Source organism: Gossypium hirsutum, chromosome A05 (genome assembly GCF_007990345.1).
Source record: "Gossypium hirsutum isolate 1008001.06 chromosome A05, Gossypium_hirsutum_v2.1, whole genome shotgun sequence".
Classification (NCBI taxonomy): Eukaryota; Viridiplantae; Streptophyta; class Magnoliopsida; order Malvales; family Malvaceae; genus Gossypium; species Gossypium hirsutum.
The window spans coordinates 16,902,238-16,917,630 of NC_053428.1; the positions used below are offsets into that span (position 1 = coordinate 16,902,238).

The window sequence follows — 15,393 nt, forward strand, 5'->3', positions numbered from 1 at the left end:
TGGTTTTTTGCCCCAACTTAAAAGAGTATCTTATTAACTTTGACGGAGTAGCCTTAAAAATACATATAAAGTAGCAACAACAAATACTGTCTCAAGTCTCAATCTTGTGCTTTTTAACCAAACAAACAGAGCCACCACCCGATTTTTTTATGTCGTGACTCGATTCTTTGTTGTTTTATTTGTCTGTCAAGGCCCATATTATCTCACCTTTCATTTTGGGAGGTTCTTATTTAGTTTCATTTCATGCCCTTCCACTATCTCTTCTAGTCCCTTTAGAACCCTCTTTCTTATCTTCTTTCCCTTGAAGCCGCCATCTGCATTGCCTTTCCCTTTCTCTTCCTTGTTATCTCTGTTGGGTTTTTTCCTTTTCTTTTTCTTTTTTTATGTTTATCCGTTTGTTAAAAAAAAAGTGATACAAACAAGATGAAGAATGGAACCTTGCATCAATGCTTGGAGAAGATGGGGGGAAATTTATAGGTACATTAAAGTTGTTTATTTTTACACCTAAACGATCTATCTTTCATCTATTTATTATCATAATTTGCTTTAGTTCCAAGGATAGATACCAACCTTGTTTCACGGGTAATATAGTCCCTCAATCACATGTAATTACTCCTCTGATACGCAGCAACTTTTTGTTTTTTTGTATTTCTATATGTGTATATATATATATAAAAGGTTAAAGCAACAAACTTCATGTCAAGTACAACTACTTTTCAGCAGGCAAAACTCCAATCTCTTCCCATTTCTCATTTTTCTAGAGGTTCCTTCAACAATCAATCATTCTTTGAACCAGTTGCTCCATTGTATTCCTAGTCAACACCATCATGGTTACCAAGATGAAAGGGATCTACAAAAGTTTCAAATTCATTTCCCAAATCTTTGGTAAGGCCCCTTTCTGTCTCTTTCTTTATACATTCATTCCACAAATGTATGTATTTGAGCATGTTTCCTGGGTTAGTGTTGTGTTTTGATTGCTTTGGAGCTGAAGTGGGAAAGGGGTATTTTGTTGTTTGTAGTTGTGAAGGAACGAGAGATGGAAATTGGGTATCCGACAGATGTTAAACATGTGACTCACATTGGTTGGGATGGCTCTTCTGGCACTGCACCCAGTTGGGTAATGTTATCTCCACTCTGTTCCATATTTGATTTAACATTCAAGTAAGTTGTAAGTCCGTTTGTGTTTATCTCTTTAACTGTGTTGTCTTGGCATGGACCTTTATTGCAGATGAATGAATTCAAGACAGACCCTGATTTCACAGCAACATCAATTGGTAACTCCAGAGATTCTAATCCTACATGGTCTTCTCAAGGCATGTTTTCTCTCAATTTTACCTTGTTTTTATTTGATATGCTAATATGCGTGCATGATTTAGTTGAAATAAAATAGTAGTCGAGAGTATGCTATACATACAGAGAATAATATTAGGAATTATTTTATTTTATTTTATTTATACTTGAAAACCATGCATCCATCATCCCTAAAGCATTGTCAGATACCATGTGGAGAATTCTTAATAAGAGTAAAACAATAGAAATGGGGCCATTTCACGGGTAAGATGGACAAGGGGGAAATGTTTTATATATCTCCATTATATTGAAGCTAAGTTTTCCAAGACATGGAGAAAAGATTTTGAAATTATTTGCTCCCTTGGCTCTTCTGTCACGGGACAAAAACTTCCATATCTGGGGGAACCCTATATGCTACTAGTCCTAACTAGAGATCATTTTGGTGGTCCCTTTCAATAATTTTAATGGATCTTTACACTGCTATAGATATATACACGTCTTCTGATGGGGTGTTTCATTATTTAATAAACAGATTTTGAGCAATCAATGGGATGCCAACCTGCAACGGAGATGATGACAAACCTCTCTTGCACGGATCTCCCAGATATTCCTAAGAAACAAAAGCGAAAAAAGAAGACGTCTTCATCCTCAAAATCTTCACGAACATCAAAGACCAGGGCTGCATATACTCAAATGGGTTCCTCCACACAACTTCAAATATAAAGAGAGATCTGCATGTAATAAGATTTTTGTGGCTTTTACCTTCCTTTCAGTGGTCATTAAGACCAGAAAGAAGTGCAGGAATTTGGACCAAAAAGCTTGTGTAAATTAGAAAAACATATTTATTTTACAAAACGGTAAAAGTAAATTAGCTTTGGGTGATAACTTGAACACAAAATGAATGATCCAGATGGGCTGGTAGTTTGTATTGGGTTGTGTTTGGTGGAAAGTTTTGCTAATTCAGATTATTGGCTCCACCAAGTTTGTAAAGGATTCTAATTTTTTCGTGTTGTTATGGATGAAATGATAGTTTATTTTTGTGTTCGACCTCCAAGTACATTTCATATGCATGAATGTCATACAAGTTTTGTTTGGAATTGGAAGTAATTGCCTTTGGAATTCCAGAGCATTTTTCTTTTTGATCCGTGTAGATATGATAGCAGTGAAATTCCAATACTACATGCATATTATGAGCATCAATCATAAATGAGATGTATAAGTTCAGGCCAATCAAAATGGTTGCAGTGGAAGTTTTATCTTGGAAATAAAAAATCTTTTCTTTTGAAAGTTCAGGCTCATGGGGCAAGGCTAAAGCCTTTTTCCTGTTAAGCCATGAACCAGTTCAAGAACTTTCTTATGAGCTTTATTAGTGAATTTACTTAAATAATTAAGGGAAGCTGGGGTGTAGATTAATTACATGCTGTAGCATATTTGAACTTCAGAGAATAAAATTGTAGTTGATTATTAAATTAAATTTAGATGGCAAGACTGAAGCTGCAAGAGACTAATAAATTAAATTTTTAACTATTTAGTGCTCAACTATTTGGAAACAACCTCAACCATATCTCACTTACAACCACTACAAAGGTTACAAGAAAAATCACAACCCAAGAGAAAAGGGAAATGGAGGATCTAGCAATTCAAAATGAGCCAAAGAGGGCCTTTCTAACTGGAAACATCTACAAATTGAAACTGCCACGTGACCCTGCAAAACTTCAGAAGGAGAAACAAAGATTATATATTGCAGGAACTCCTTACTTAAACAATGATCATCTGCCTTACTCCATCTATAGACTTTACCTTTATGCTGGTTACTAAAATTGTAGGGTCCCTTTGTAAACAGAAATGAGACCTTCACAAAAAGATTAACACGAGGCATGTACCTTAAAATGACTGATTATCCTTGTCCCATCGTATACAATTTAAGCCATTCCAGATCTCCACCAGGGAGATCTGGCTTCATAAAAGTGCTCACCATCATCCCATGAAATTTGACAAGCTTGCAGACCAATGGCAACCTTTGGCTCTTTCCCAAACCGGGCAAACCACTTTGTGACAGCCATTTCTTTATCACTCTCAGTAGTGTACTTTTTGTATTTACCAAATGGGCTAAGCCCAGGGTTTGCCATCTCTGCAATAGCAGCTGGCATGTACATCGAGTCGCCCACTATTGGTGCCCCACAGGCAGCCAGTTGTGCACGAACCTGCATCAAATGATGAGTAGTTATAAAAATCCATTCCTATTGCCAATACTATGAAAATTCACATTGAGCTTTGTTCTTTTCTGCTCCTCTCTATTAATTGAAGTACAAAAAACTAGCACCTAAATGAAGGCCGAGGGATGCAGAAATGGACTTGAGCAGTTCAGAAACAACTCTAATTATATCTGAATTATCAGGAATCAACAAACTCCATTTCCCCTAGCTTTAGGTTTTTTAGATTTTCTAAAGCTCACCATAATCTAGACAAAATATTTGCTTAATATTAGGAACCAGTAGTCATCTCTAAAAGGAAAAGCATGCTACTAGACATATGTCAATAAATTACAGCAGTTACCTTTCGAACGCCACCATAAACCAGGAAAAATGATGCTATGAAAGAAACACATAGCTTAGACTGCATATCATGTAAACTTGGAAGACTACAGAAAGAAATAACTTAATAACCTGATGAGTCCGACCAGTCAAAAGGTTTATTTTACACTCATAAGCACGATCTTTCGAGGGCCACTCAAAGTCCTCAATACAGTACTTTTGTTGAATGACAGGATCTGGCCAGGGAACCTCCTTGCATTCCATAACCTCAAGTTTACACAAGTACCATCCTTTAATAAAATCTGCAAGTCATATAAACTCCAGGCTTTAACCAATATTAGAAATGTTGAAATAGGACAGCAAGAAAATGCTAACGACCAAAAGAACTTCTGAGAAGACAATGTAAAAATTACTCGAGCAAATTAGTGGAGGGGGTTGAAATCTCCATGTAATTGCAGAAAACATGTAATAAACAACAACAGCAAAAAAAAAACATCACACATCCAATGAAAAGCCTTCAACTGTAATGCGATTAATTTCTACAAATCAAGTAGCTTTTAAAACAGGACTTGGCATTCATATCAATTCATGAATAGAAAGAGGGGAAAAGAGTGAGTGAGACATCATTTGGTCAGACAGAAGCAATATGGAGAGGGCTACATCTTTTATGTTCCATGTTTTTTCCTCATTCTTAGAGTCTTTCGGGTTTGATTGAGATATTAAATAGCATAATCAAAATGATTAGGAGACAGCATTACCCTCTGAGATGAGTCTAGGAGCAACATTGATTGGACGCATATAGTGTGTTATTATTCCAATTGGTACAGGTGCAGCTGTGAGAGCAAGATATAGTTTCTTTACCTTTTTCTCCTGTTGTGATAAAACCAGAAAGCGTCAGTGCAACACAGACAAGCAAACAGACTAGAACAAAGTGAACAAATATCCATTTGCTAAATTAAACCTTATACTCATTCATAGATAGTTAATTAATTAATCTATTTACTTTGATAAAACATGACTTCACAGAAATATCAGCTATGTTTACAAGTTAAAGCTATCAAATATAACTACCTTTCTCAAATTATACAAACCTATTAGAAACTTACTCTGATTTTTCCATGAAAAATTGAGCAATACTCCTTAGTCCTAGCTAATACAACACTGCAAGTAAATTACTAGTTATTACTTAGCATACCAACAAACAACGGAAATAAAATAATAAGAAAGAAAAGGCTATAACCAACCACAAGCAATGTAACATCAACAAGATACAATACCAGCCTTCCGTGCAATTATCTATCTGATGAGTAGTTTTCAATGGGGTGGAAAATCCCAAGGCACGACTAGCAAATGTTGCACAACTTTCTTCTATATTGTCTGAAGTTCCTCCAACCTAGCAAGTTGAGATAGAATATAGATATTATAATTCATCCACACCTCAAATTTGAAAATATCGGATTTGGGCATGCATTAATAGAATAACTTTGCTAAGTTCAAATCACAATTGAAGAAATAAAGGAAGCAGACACATACAGATGTACCAGCAGGTTTGTCCAAAACCACATAGGAGTCAGCCACAGCTATGACTCTTGATTTCCAGTCAATTTCATAACACCTGGTCTATATACAAGTTTCAATAGCATTACAATGAAAAAATAAATAAAGAAACAAGTGTAATAGTAGTGTTTCACCTTGGAAAACGTTTCGGGTGTACATGCACACGTAAGTATGTTCCAGCTTCAACAAACTGCTCAACGTGAGTTATACGGAAAGTTTTCTGTGCCTCCCGTACGGTTTTCCCCTTAATGGATGTTCTTTTACTTAAAACTGATGGTGCTGTTACTTCTTTAAATATCCTAATTTGCTCCGGGGTGGCACTTGGAGGGGGCTGTGGACACACAAGGGCATAATATACTGCTCCAAAATGGATGAGATCTGCAACAAACCTTCAAAGAATGAAATTTTGAATGTATCACTCTGTTCTTATTAATGAAAAGATCAGTGTATAACACCATAAATCACGTAGTTTAAAACAAAATAAACATAGAGGATAATAACTTACAGAGGAGGAAGATCTAGTGATTTACAGATGTACTCCAGAACAGGCCCTCCTTCTGAAACAACTAAGTGTTCAACTCTTGGTGGGCCATTTTCTGAAGGACATGGAAGCAACCGGTCATATTTGTGATAGCTGCAAGGGAAATGAATCTCAATTACAAAACATAGAATTACCATATAAAAAGGATGAGTAAAATGATAAAGAAGGATAACCTCAATGTAGCACTACAAATAACAAAAGATCATCAATACCTCAACAGGATTCGAGTTGGAATATCAATATTTATAGTTTCCTTTTGCTTGAACTCTCAAAATTTATAGTTGAAACTATAGAAAATAATAATAAAAAAAACTAAAACACACACCAAAAAAACATTTAAACTAAGAAAGAGAACCATTTTTCCAGTTACCTAACTTTTTCTTAACATTTACAATCCGAAAGATATATTTTTTTCTCTAAAAACAGATACCCGACAACAAAAAAGGAGAAGAAAAAAGAAGCTGAAGTACCCATTAACAGAAGAAGTCGTTGTTTGGGCAACGTCCACTTTGGAAGATAAACAAGCAAGCTCTATCTTGCTTGAACTCAAACAAGACAAAACTGCACCCTTGCTATTCCTCTTGTAATGCTTATATAAAGAAGAAGACGCTAACGTTCGCCAGGAGGAGACTGGAGCACCGAGACTCCGGTAGCCATTGCTGAAAATTGAAACTAAACCAGCTGAGGCTGAACCCATCTTCATGATTTAGATAGCTTGAGGCAGTGTTGGTTTTGAGGGTTTATGATAAGATTATTCGGATAGGATTTGGCCCATTGTTTTGCGATTAACTTAGGAGGTTTTAGGCCTAATACCTTTTTAAGCCCGTCTCTCTAATACAGCCCAAACGTATCCGTTTGTTAAGACAGTTGTGAGTGGGACTGGTTTCGACGACGTCGTTTACTTTTCAATCATGTACATCCACCAAGATGACGTCGTTTGGCGGATCTCTCCGATTAATTGTAAAACGACAAAAAAAACAGTGTCAGACGAACAAAGAGGTAGTTGATTTCATAGGAAAAATGAACGTAAATACTGTTCCAGTTTTTTCAGTCACTCTCTCATTTCTTATGGCTCCCGCCTTTTAATCTCTCTAAAGTTTAATCCTTAACATTAAAAAGAAAGTAACTTTATTTCCATTTTCAATGCAATTTTTCTTTATAATTCTCCATGAAAGAAATGCAAATGTGAAACATCAATTGAACCGTTAGATCGGGATCATAGTTCTCTTCCCCGCGCATTTTAACTGTCCGATTACAATGTCTTGGGGACTAGGATGGAAACGTCCTTCGGAGACCTTCCGTTTATCTCTAAACTACGGATACGAAGAATTGACGGAAAAGCCTCACCGCAAATCCTCGTCACCGGTTCTGACTTCCTCTTCTTCCTCCTCGGCATTGTTAACGTCTACAGACCTGCAAGACCTCGGCTCCAAGATCGATCTGGATTGGGTGTCGGGAGATGACGACGACCAGGTGGCGCTAAGGCTGCAATCTCAGCTGATGGTGGCGCTTCCAGCGCCTCAAGATGCGGTGGCGATTGAATTGAGAGAGACGGCAGAAAATGTTGTAAGGGTGGAGATGAAGGTGGAGAAGAAAAGGGAGCCTTTACGAGCGGTTACAATGTTTAAGGCTGGCGGGTCGGGTCAGCAGAGTGATGGAGTTGGAGTCCTGGCTCGATTGTTAAGGTCAGATTTGGTTCTTTCTGGTGACGGGAGTCCCACCGGATATGATGACCATTGGAGAAGTGTAACTTTGCTTAGCCTGTGTGGATGTGGTTTAACGGTAATTTCTTATTTTCCTTTACCTTTTCATCGGTGATAGATATTTATATATTTGCAGAAATGTGGGAGCAATAGAGTGCAATAAAGTATAAGGCTAAGTCTAGGCTATTTTTAATTAATAATTGATTTTTTCATTGTCAACAATACAAATTGGTATTGAGAAAAAGTGGGTCCATAAATTTTTTTAATAAATATTTGAACTTTATCAGGCATGTTTCTTTTCCTTTCCTTCTTTAGTTTGATGCTCACTGGTTGCTTACTTTTTTATACAGACACTGCCCATCGAGTTAACTCGTTTGCCAGTTCTTGAGAAAATATACCTTGATAACAACAAGCTATCACGGTTACCACATGAGCTTGGTGAATTAAAAACCTTAAAAGTTCTTAGGGTCGACAACAACATGCTTGTTTCGGTTCCTGGTAAGCCTAATCTTGTTTTTACATTTAAATTACTTTCCTGAAAGTTATACTACCATATCAAGTTCACAACTTGCAACACAAGGGAAAATGTGTTCTCATGATTTTGGAGGGTCTAAGCCAATGATGTTGGAATCTGCCATATTTACCTCAGTGGCCATTTTCCTTTTCTTTTTTTTTTTGGGGGGGGGGGAGCAGTAGAGTTGAAACAGTGCATCGGATTGGTGGAAATATCATTAGAGCATAACAAACTTGTTCGGCCTCTTCTTGACTTCAGGTCACTTTATTGAACAACTTATTTCTTTTAGGCTAGTGAATATATAGCTTTCTCTGGTCTAATGCTTTTCTCCAGTTGGATGGCAGGGATATGGCTGAGTTACAAATTCTGAGGTTATTTGGTAATCCACTAGAATTCCTTCCTGAGATTTTGCCTTTAAGGAAGCTCCGTCACTTGTCTCTTGCCAATATTAGGATTGTGGCTGATGAAAATCTAAAATCGGTGACTGTGCAAATAGAGGTACAGGTCAACCAATATTAGCTGTTTGTATGCTCATGCCTTTAAATGAGCATAATAAATGAATGAAATGAAGTGCTTCTCTTGTCGTGTAACAGATGGAGAATATTTCTTATTTTGGTGCGTCTAGACACAAGCTCAGTGCCTTTTTCTCTCTCATATTCCGTTTCTCCTCTTGTCATCACCCTTTGCTTGCCTCTGCACTGGCCAAGATAATAATGCAAAACCAGGGGAATCGTATAGTTGTCGGTAAAGATGAGAATGCATTGCAGCAGCTCATAAGCATGATAAATAGTGACAACCGCCATGTGGTACACTGGCTATACTTTCCTTTTATGAGGTCACATAGGGCATCATCTCTTTTTCTTTCCCCTCCCTATTTTGTACCTTCTTTATTATTCTGTTTTGTCCCAGGTCAAACAAGCCTGCTCTGCTTTATCAACTCTTGCTGGGGATGTTTCTGTGGCCATACAATTGATGAAATGTGACATCATGCAACGCATAAAAAATGTTATGAAGTCTCCTGCCCCAGAAAAACTGATTTCTGTGCTGCAAGTTGTGGTTACACTGGCCTTTGGATCTGATACTGTAGCTCAGAGGATGCTAAACAAGGATGTTTTGAGATCATTAAAATTATTGTGCGCCCATAAAAACCCAGAGGTAACTGTCTGATTATAATTGACTAGTATATTGAACGGTTTGGTATATTTAACCTATCCAATCAGGTGCAAAGGCTTGCTTTGGTAGCTGTAGGAAATTTGGCCTTCTGTCTGGAGAACCGCCACATTCTTGTCACCTCTGAAAGTCTGAGGGAACTTCTCATGCGCTTGAATTTTACACCTGAACCACTTGTTAATAAAGCTGCAGCTCGTGCTTTGGCAATTCTTGGTATATTTTTTTGGATTTTACTTTTTTTGTTTTTTTGGTTTAGAATCTTAAGATTATAAGATTATCTGATTATGTTCTTTTTCTAGGAGAGAATGAAAGTTTGCGACGTGCTATTAGAGGGAGACAAATACCAAGACAAGGCCTACGCATACTCTCAATGGATGGAGGTGGCATGAAAGGTCTTGCAACTGTGCAGATCCTTAAAGAGATTGAGAAGGGAACTGGAAAGCGGATACATGAGCTATTTGACCTTATATGTGGAACATCGACAGGTGGTATGCTTGCTGTTGCCCTTGGTATTAAGTTGATGACCTTGGAGCAGTGTGAAGAGATTTACAAAAAGCTTGGTGAGTATGCTGCATAAATATTCATTCAATAACAATTTACTTGTAGTTTATTTTTTTACTTTATTCTCCCATATTGGCTCTGTAGGAAAACTTGTTTTTGCTGAACCTATGCCAAATAACGAATCAGCAACTTGGAGGGAAAAGTTTGATCAGCTTTATAAAAGTTCATCACAGAGTTTCAGAGTTGTTGTACACGGATCTAAAGTATGAATCTCTTTGATGTATACAAAATTTGTGCATCTTTTTTCAATGATAAGTTCCTCATGTCTTGCTGGAAAATGCATGTGCATCAGTATGTATACAGGGATATGCATGAATAACTGTGTGAAATTGGATCTCAAACAAATGGGATTTTCCTACTTTCTAACCAGATAATTTATGAGCTTTTAGGGGATTTACAATAACTCCTGGAGGTGTTCATTATACCAATAATTCAAATGGACCTGTTTGTTTTACCTTTCAAAGTATCATTTGCTTTCAACAAGACATCATAACTTTTAGTATTGCAGCACAGTGCAGATCAGTTTGAGAGGTTGCTAAGGGAAATGTGTGCTGATGAGGATGGCGACCTACTAATTGAATCTGCTGTGAAAAACATTCCAAAAGTTTTTATTGTGTCAACTTTGGTGAGCGTGGCACCAGCTCAGCCTTTTTTATTCCGCAATTATCAGGTTGAGGTCAAGGGTTCCTTTTTTATCATATAATATGAACTCTTTTTGGGTTCAAGTATTTTGTTGCTTATATATGGTAATCTTGTTAGCTGTATAAATTTGTTACACTTTTTTTTTTCTTACTGTGCAGTACCCTGTGGGAACACCTGAAGTGCCTCTTGCAATATCTGAAAGTTCAGGAATCACCATTCTAGGGTCTCCAACTACAGGTTCTCAAATTGGCTACAAACAAAGTGCTTTTATGGGAAGTTGTAAACACCATGTGTGGCAAGCTATACGAGCATCTTCTGCTGCCCCATATTATCTTGATGACTTCTCTGATGGTATTTTTCTTCTGTTTGCTTAGATCAACTACATCTTTTAAGAATGTCTAAGCTTTTTAACCTTTATTTTACCATTTGTGTAGATGTGTACCGCTGGCAAGATGGTGCTATAGTGGCAAACAATCCAACTGTCTTTTCCTTAAGAGAAGCACAACTTTTGTGGCCTGATACAAAAATTGACTGTATAGTTTCAATTGGTTGTTGTTCTCTGCCTATTAAGGTAATTGCTTCCCTTTTGTGCTTTTGCAATTTAAGAATTTTTCATGACATTGCTCTAAGTATCCATAAACCTTTACCAATAACCATGACCCTGAACTGAAAATCACCATTTCACGAGGATATTCCTGCAGATTAATAGGAAACAGAATAGGTGCTTTTATTGATGCTTCAACTTCTATGTGATATGTTTCTATGTGGTTCTGATATTTCGCCTAACTGGATGATAAAAATCAAAAGACTTCAATTTCATAAATTCATGATTATCTCTTCTGTGTTATAGGCACGAAAAGGTGGTTGGCGTTATCTAGATACCGGACAAGTGTTGATTGAGAGTGCATGCTCTGTGGATCGAGCTGAGGAAGCTTTGAGCATACTGTTACCTATGCTCCCTGAGATCCAATACTTTCGGTTTAATCCAGGTACAAAAATTTACAGGTTCATTATGACTTCCACGGTTGTGTAACAGCTCTTTAGTTAAATAATTATGAACTTTTCACTATTTTATATGGTTGCCCCTGTAGTTGATGAACGTTGTGACATGGAGCTGGATGAGACTGATCCGACAGTTTGGCTGAAACTAGAAGCTGCTGTAGATGACTACATCCAAAACAATTCAGATTCCTTGAAGAACGCATGTGAAAGGCTTCTTCTACCCTTTATACATGATGAGAAGTGGGCAGACAGTTTGAAATCTCCACATTTTACGAAGGCAAAGGCAACAAATTTAGGTGTTGAACCTTCTTGTTGTTAGTTGCATGTGTTCTAACTTTCTGGATGCTATGCTAAATCTTCTCAAATTCATTTTTCTTGGTCTATACTAGTTCCAGGTGAAAGTAGCCCTTCATTAGGTTGGAGGCGAGATATACTACTTGTTGAAGCTTTGAATAGTCCTGATTCGGGAAGAATTGTGCACCATGCTCGAGCACTTGAGTCATTTTGTTCAAGAAATGGAATAAGATTATCTCTTTTGCATGACATATCTGGAATTTCAAAGGCGGTACTGGAAAAAAAATTTCCAACATCATTTACCTCTCCTCTGATCACTGAAAGTTATCCCTCAAGCCCTCTTGTTTTCAGTCCTGATGTTGGCTCGCAAAGGCTTGGCCGAATTGACATGGTCCCACCTTTAAGCTTGGATGGATCTGGAAAAACAGTTACTTCACCCCCAGAACTCTGTCCTGAGCCCAGGCAGCTTTCTTTACCCGTACAGTCATTACACGAGAAGTTACAGAATCTACCACAAGTGGGCATTATACATATGGTACTTCAAAATGACTCCATTGGCTCAATATTAAGGTCTAAAAGCCTTTCTGTTTTGTCACATAATTTGTGTGTGTAGATTATGCCCTAATCTTAACCTTCTAACCTTCTAGCTGCTTCTTTCTCTAGTTGGCAGAAGGATGTGTTTGTCGTGGCTGAACCTGGAGAATTGGCTGATAAGTTTCTACAAAGTGTCAAGGATACAATGTCCTTTGTGATGCAGAACCAGAATCGGAAGGGTGCATTACCTTTTGCTAATATTGCTGATCTGGTTCACTGCAGACCATACTTCCAAGTTGGAAATATTGTCCACAGATATGTTGGACACCAAACTCGAGTGTGATGCTTTTCTCATTTGCTTTGTAATGATTTCATTTGCTGTCAATTTGGCATTATCAAAACTAATGAACTTTTGTTGTGATTTTTATGAGTTGTTAAAGGTCATGGAAAATGATAAAGAAATCAGGGCATACATGTTTTGTCGTAACATACCTTCTTTGCACATAATACCTGAAGATGTTCGTTCCACGGTATGTACGTGGCTTTCATTTGATTATCTAGTTTACCAGTCAAAGCACATGATACCTGAATCCCGATGACATCCATTGGATAATTTGTATTTCCCTTTTTCACTCTGGTTAGCTTTTGCATGGAGAAATAATTCGTGGTTAACCTCCATTGTCCACTTTATGTCTATTAATGTTCTGTGTTCTGGTTGTCTTGTAAGGCCAATATCTCATTTACAGGTCTAGTGTAATTTCCCTTGGTCCAATTGTATAACTTTATGGATCGAGATGACCTTGCTAGAAATAAGATTACCGTTATTTTTAGCCATTCTGGATGTTGTAGGGCCAATGTTCAGCAGATTCAATAATCCCACTTTCAATGGCAGCGGGAGTCTTCTTTTATATGTTTTATGTTATTTTATTTCTGTTCTCTGTGGATAATGAGCTATGATACCCTGAAGAAAATTGTTTTGGTATCATTTGGCTGAAAATATTTTTTTCTTTTTGACAAATTGTGCTATGTTGAATAATGCCAGGTTGGAGCTTGGAGGGACAGGATCATAATCTACACCGGGACTCATGGTCCCACTGCAAATTTGATTAAGGCCTTTCTGGATTCTGGGGCAAAAGCTGTTATATGCCCCATTGCTGAGCCCCAAGATGTGTCAGTGACAACAGTTACTGGATCAGGAAAGTATAACACCCCGGAAAACGGAGAGTTCAAGATTGGTGCAGAAGATATAGAAGGTGAAGAGGCTGAACGTATCAGTCCAGCAAGCGATAGGGAAGACAACGACTCGGAGAAGAATGGAAACCACCAAACTAGCGGTTTCCCGGACGAAGAAGAAGAGGAACTATCAGAGTTTGTATGTCAGTTTTATGACTTGGTATTGCGTGAAGGAGCAAGCGTGGATGCTGCCCTGAAGAATGCTCTTGCCTCCCATCGGAAGCTGAGGTATTCCTGTCACCTTCCGCGTGAAAATGAGCTTGTCAAATAAATCTCATTCAACATTTAGAAACAAGTAATAAAACGAAGGCAGATGAGGCAGAGAGAGAGAGAGAGAGAGAGAGAGAGAGAGAGAATAGAAAATATCAAGTGCATGAATAACTCCTACATTTATTTTCTATCATTCATTTTAGGTTAAAATATACCCCTAGATCGTTCCTATATTTTTCATAGTTTGAGAATTTAGTTTTCTTTTTTTCTTTTTATTTAAAAATTCATATCCAATAGATAGATCTGTTAAAATTTTCTGCTGACATGGATTTTAGGAAAAAAATATTTGGTATTTTACGTGTCATTTAAAGGGTAAATTAGAGAAGTAAAAAAAAACTAACAAAAAAAGGCAGTAAAAAGTTTCGTAATCTTATAGAAAAAAAACTTTGAAATCTTGGAAGAAAAACCGTAAATCCAGTCGTATTTTATGATTTTAAAGTGAAATACCAAACTCATTTTCAATCCCTGATATTCAAATTTAAACCCAACCTAAAACCTAACCCCTTTCGAGAATTTTGAATCTGGAAGCTAATCCGATCTCAACCTTCAGTGGTCTCTAAATCTCAACCTTGCAATCTTTTGCATCTGGGATTGCAAAAGTTAAAAATAAACCAAGTTTATCAGCTTGAATCTGATGGTTTACGTTGAGTGTGGGTTTTATTTATATTTTGGTGTTTATATACAGTTTGTATGTATAATTTATGTATATATAATGGGTTAGGGTTTTCAATAAAAACCTATAAAATACGAAATGGGTTTAACATTTCAAATAATTTCGATTCGATGTTTTGGGCTTGGTTTCTTTGTTTTTCATTTTTAAGATTAGTTGCAGAGAAGAAGATCATAAAATGTTTTTCCGCCACATTTCTCTGCTTGAGAAGAAAGTATTGAAACATGTTTCTGAAACATGTTTCTATTACTCATTAATTTACATTTTAAATGACATGTCAAATGCCAAGTAAGTGTTATTTTTCTTTCTAAAATCCACATCAGCATAGTTAAATAAAAAAAGTATAGGGATTAAATTCTCAATACACCAATAACTACAGGGACTAAAAGGATATTTTAACCTTCATTATATTAACAAGAAGTGTATATATTTTGATTTTCTTTTATTGGAAATGTGTATATAAATTGAAATTTCGTCTTAGCGCCTAGCGATAGCCTTTTCTGTGTGTTGTAACCTAGCCAGTGTCTTCTTATGAGCTTATTCTGTACCTTTATTAGAGTGCAGTTACTGAAAATGACCACAGATAGTTTTTTTTTTTGAACAAAAAAACAGCCCAAACAGGCCTAACTTTCATTTATAACATCTTGAATAACAAGATCATGGATTGAAAATGACCACAGATAGTTACTATTGATGGTAAGGGTGATGGATTGAAGATGATGATTGCTATATAAAGTATAAACTCATTAAATTGATCGTACATTCTATTTTTTTTGTAGAAAATGATTTGATCTTTATTAAGATGATGGATTGCTTGCTCGAAATAGAGAGAGAAAACTTTATTTCTTTTTTATCATTATTGCTTTCTGATGATATTT

At 36.7% G+C, this 15,393-nt stretch overlaps 3 protein-coding genes across 17 annotated transcripts; 2 read left to right on the top strand and 1 right to left on the bottom strand.

Annotated features, from left to right (window-relative positions):
- Positions 1-58: 58 nt before the first annotated feature.
- LOC107958253 (CRIB domain-containing protein RIC10) lies at positions 59-2,329 on the top strand. 3 transcript variants are annotated; one of them, XM_016893954.2, is made up of 5 exons: positions 59-477; positions 679-885; positions 1,020-1,117; positions 1,229-1,313; positions 1,823-2,329. In XM_016893954.2, exons 2-5 carry the CDS (start codon positions 828-830, stop codon positions 2,011-2,013), a joined length of 432 nt encoding a protein of 143 aa, XP_016749443.1. In that variant the 5' UTR covers positions 59-477; positions 679-827; the 3' UTR covers positions 2,014-2,329. The 3 variants fall into 3 exon arrangements, with proteins under 3 accessions (XP_016749443.1, XP_016749445.1, XP_016749444.1); XM_016893956.2 differs by having other exon boundaries at positions 69-477; positions 721-885; XM_016893955.2 differs by having other exon boundaries at positions 146-477; positions 724-885.
- A 450-nt stretch (positions 2,330-2,779) lies between these two features.
- Positions 2,780-6,724, bottom strand: LOC107958255 (RNA pseudouridine synthase 6, chloroplastic). Of its 6 annotated transcripts, none has more exons than XR_005927154.1 (10): positions 6,393-6,724; positions 5,887-6,015; positions 5,516-5,770; positions 5,358-5,439; positions 5,102-5,217; positions 4,931-4,985; positions 4,583-4,694; positions 3,957-4,126; positions 3,091-3,494; positions 2,780-3,003 (listed from the first exon to the last, which is right to left on the bottom strand). XR_005927154.1 is itself a non-coding variant. In XM_041113655.1 (10 exons), exons 1-9 carry the CDS (start codon positions 6,623-6,625, stop codon positions 3,213-3,215), a joined length of 1,434 nt encoding a protein of 477 aa, XP_040969589.1. In that variant the 5' UTR covers positions 6,626-6,724; the 3' UTR covers positions 2,780-2,995; positions 3,174-3,212. The 6 variants fall into 6 exon arrangements, 4 of the variants coding, with proteins under 4 accessions (XP_040969589.1, XP_016749454.1, XP_016749453.1 ...); XR_001700599.2 differs by having other exon boundaries at positions 5,069-5,217; XM_041113655.1 differs by having other exon boundaries at positions 2,780-2,995; positions 3,174-3,494.
- A 235-nt stretch (positions 6,725-6,959) lies between these two features.
- LOC107958254 (phospholipase A I) lies at positions 6,960-14,018 on the top strand. Of its 8 annotated transcripts, none has more exons than XM_016893957.2 (18): positions 6,962-7,704; positions 7,976-8,123; positions 8,319-8,397; positions 8,484-8,637; positions 8,733-8,945; positions 9,049-9,294; positions 9,360-9,522; positions 9,609-9,869; positions 9,955-10,073; positions 10,379-10,540; positions 10,671-10,863; positions 10,947-11,083; positions 11,363-11,501; positions 11,604-11,810; positions 11,904-12,378; positions 12,472-12,679; positions 12,774-12,872; positions 13,385-14,018. In XM_016893957.2, the coding sequence occupies exons 1-18, from the start codon at positions 7,180-7,182 to the stop codon at positions 13,844-13,846; spliced, it is 3,990 nt and encodes a 1,329-aa protein (XP_016749446.2). In that variant the 5' UTR covers positions 6,962-7,179; the 3' UTR covers positions 13,847-14,018. The 8 variants fall into 8 exon arrangements, 6 of the variants coding, with proteins under 6 accessions (XP_040969588.1, XP_016749446.2, XP_016749448.1 ...); XM_016893959.2 differs by having other exon boundaries at positions 12,783-12,872; XM_041113653.1 differs by having other exon boundaries at positions 8,322-8,397.
- The last annotated feature ends 1,375 nt before the right edge of the window (positions 14,019-15,393 follow it).

Coding starts and splice junctions, on each gene's coding strand:
- LOC107958253 (XM_016893954.2), top strand. CDS start 828: ATGGTTACCAAGATGAAAGGGATCTACAAAAGTTTCAAATTCATTTCC. Junction 886..1,019: donor ATTCATTTCCCAAATCTTTG/GTAAGGCCCCTT, acceptor TGTTGTTTGTAG/TTGTGAAGGAACGAGAGATG. Junction 1,118..1,228: donor CTGGCACTGCACCCAGTTGG/GTAATGTTATCT, acceptor CCTTTATTGCAG/ATGAATGAATTCAAGACAGA.
- LOC107958254 (XM_016893957.2), top strand. CDS start 7,180: ATGTCTTGGGGACTAGGATGGAAACGTCCTTCGGAGACCTTCCGTTTA. Junction 7,705..7,975: donor TGTGTGGATGTGGTTTAACG/GTAATTTCTTAT, acceptor TTTTTTATACAG/ACACTGCCCATCGAGTTAAC. Junction 9,523..9,608: donor TCGTGCTTTGGCAATTCTTG/GTATATTTTTTT, acceptor TTCTTTTTCTAG/GAGAGAATGAAAGTTTGCGA.
- LOC107958255 (XM_016893964.2), bottom strand. CDS start 6,625: ATGAAGATGGGTTCAGCCTCAGCTGGTTTAGTTTCAATTTTCAGCAAT. Junction 4,986..5,068: donor TTGATGTTACATTGCTTGTG/GTTGGTTATAGC, acceptor ATTTACTTGCAG/TGTTGTATTAGCTAGGACTA. Junction 4,127..4,582: donor TCCTAGACTCATCTCAGAGG/GTAATGCTGTCT, acceptor TATGACTTGCAG/ATTTTATTAAAGGATGGTAC.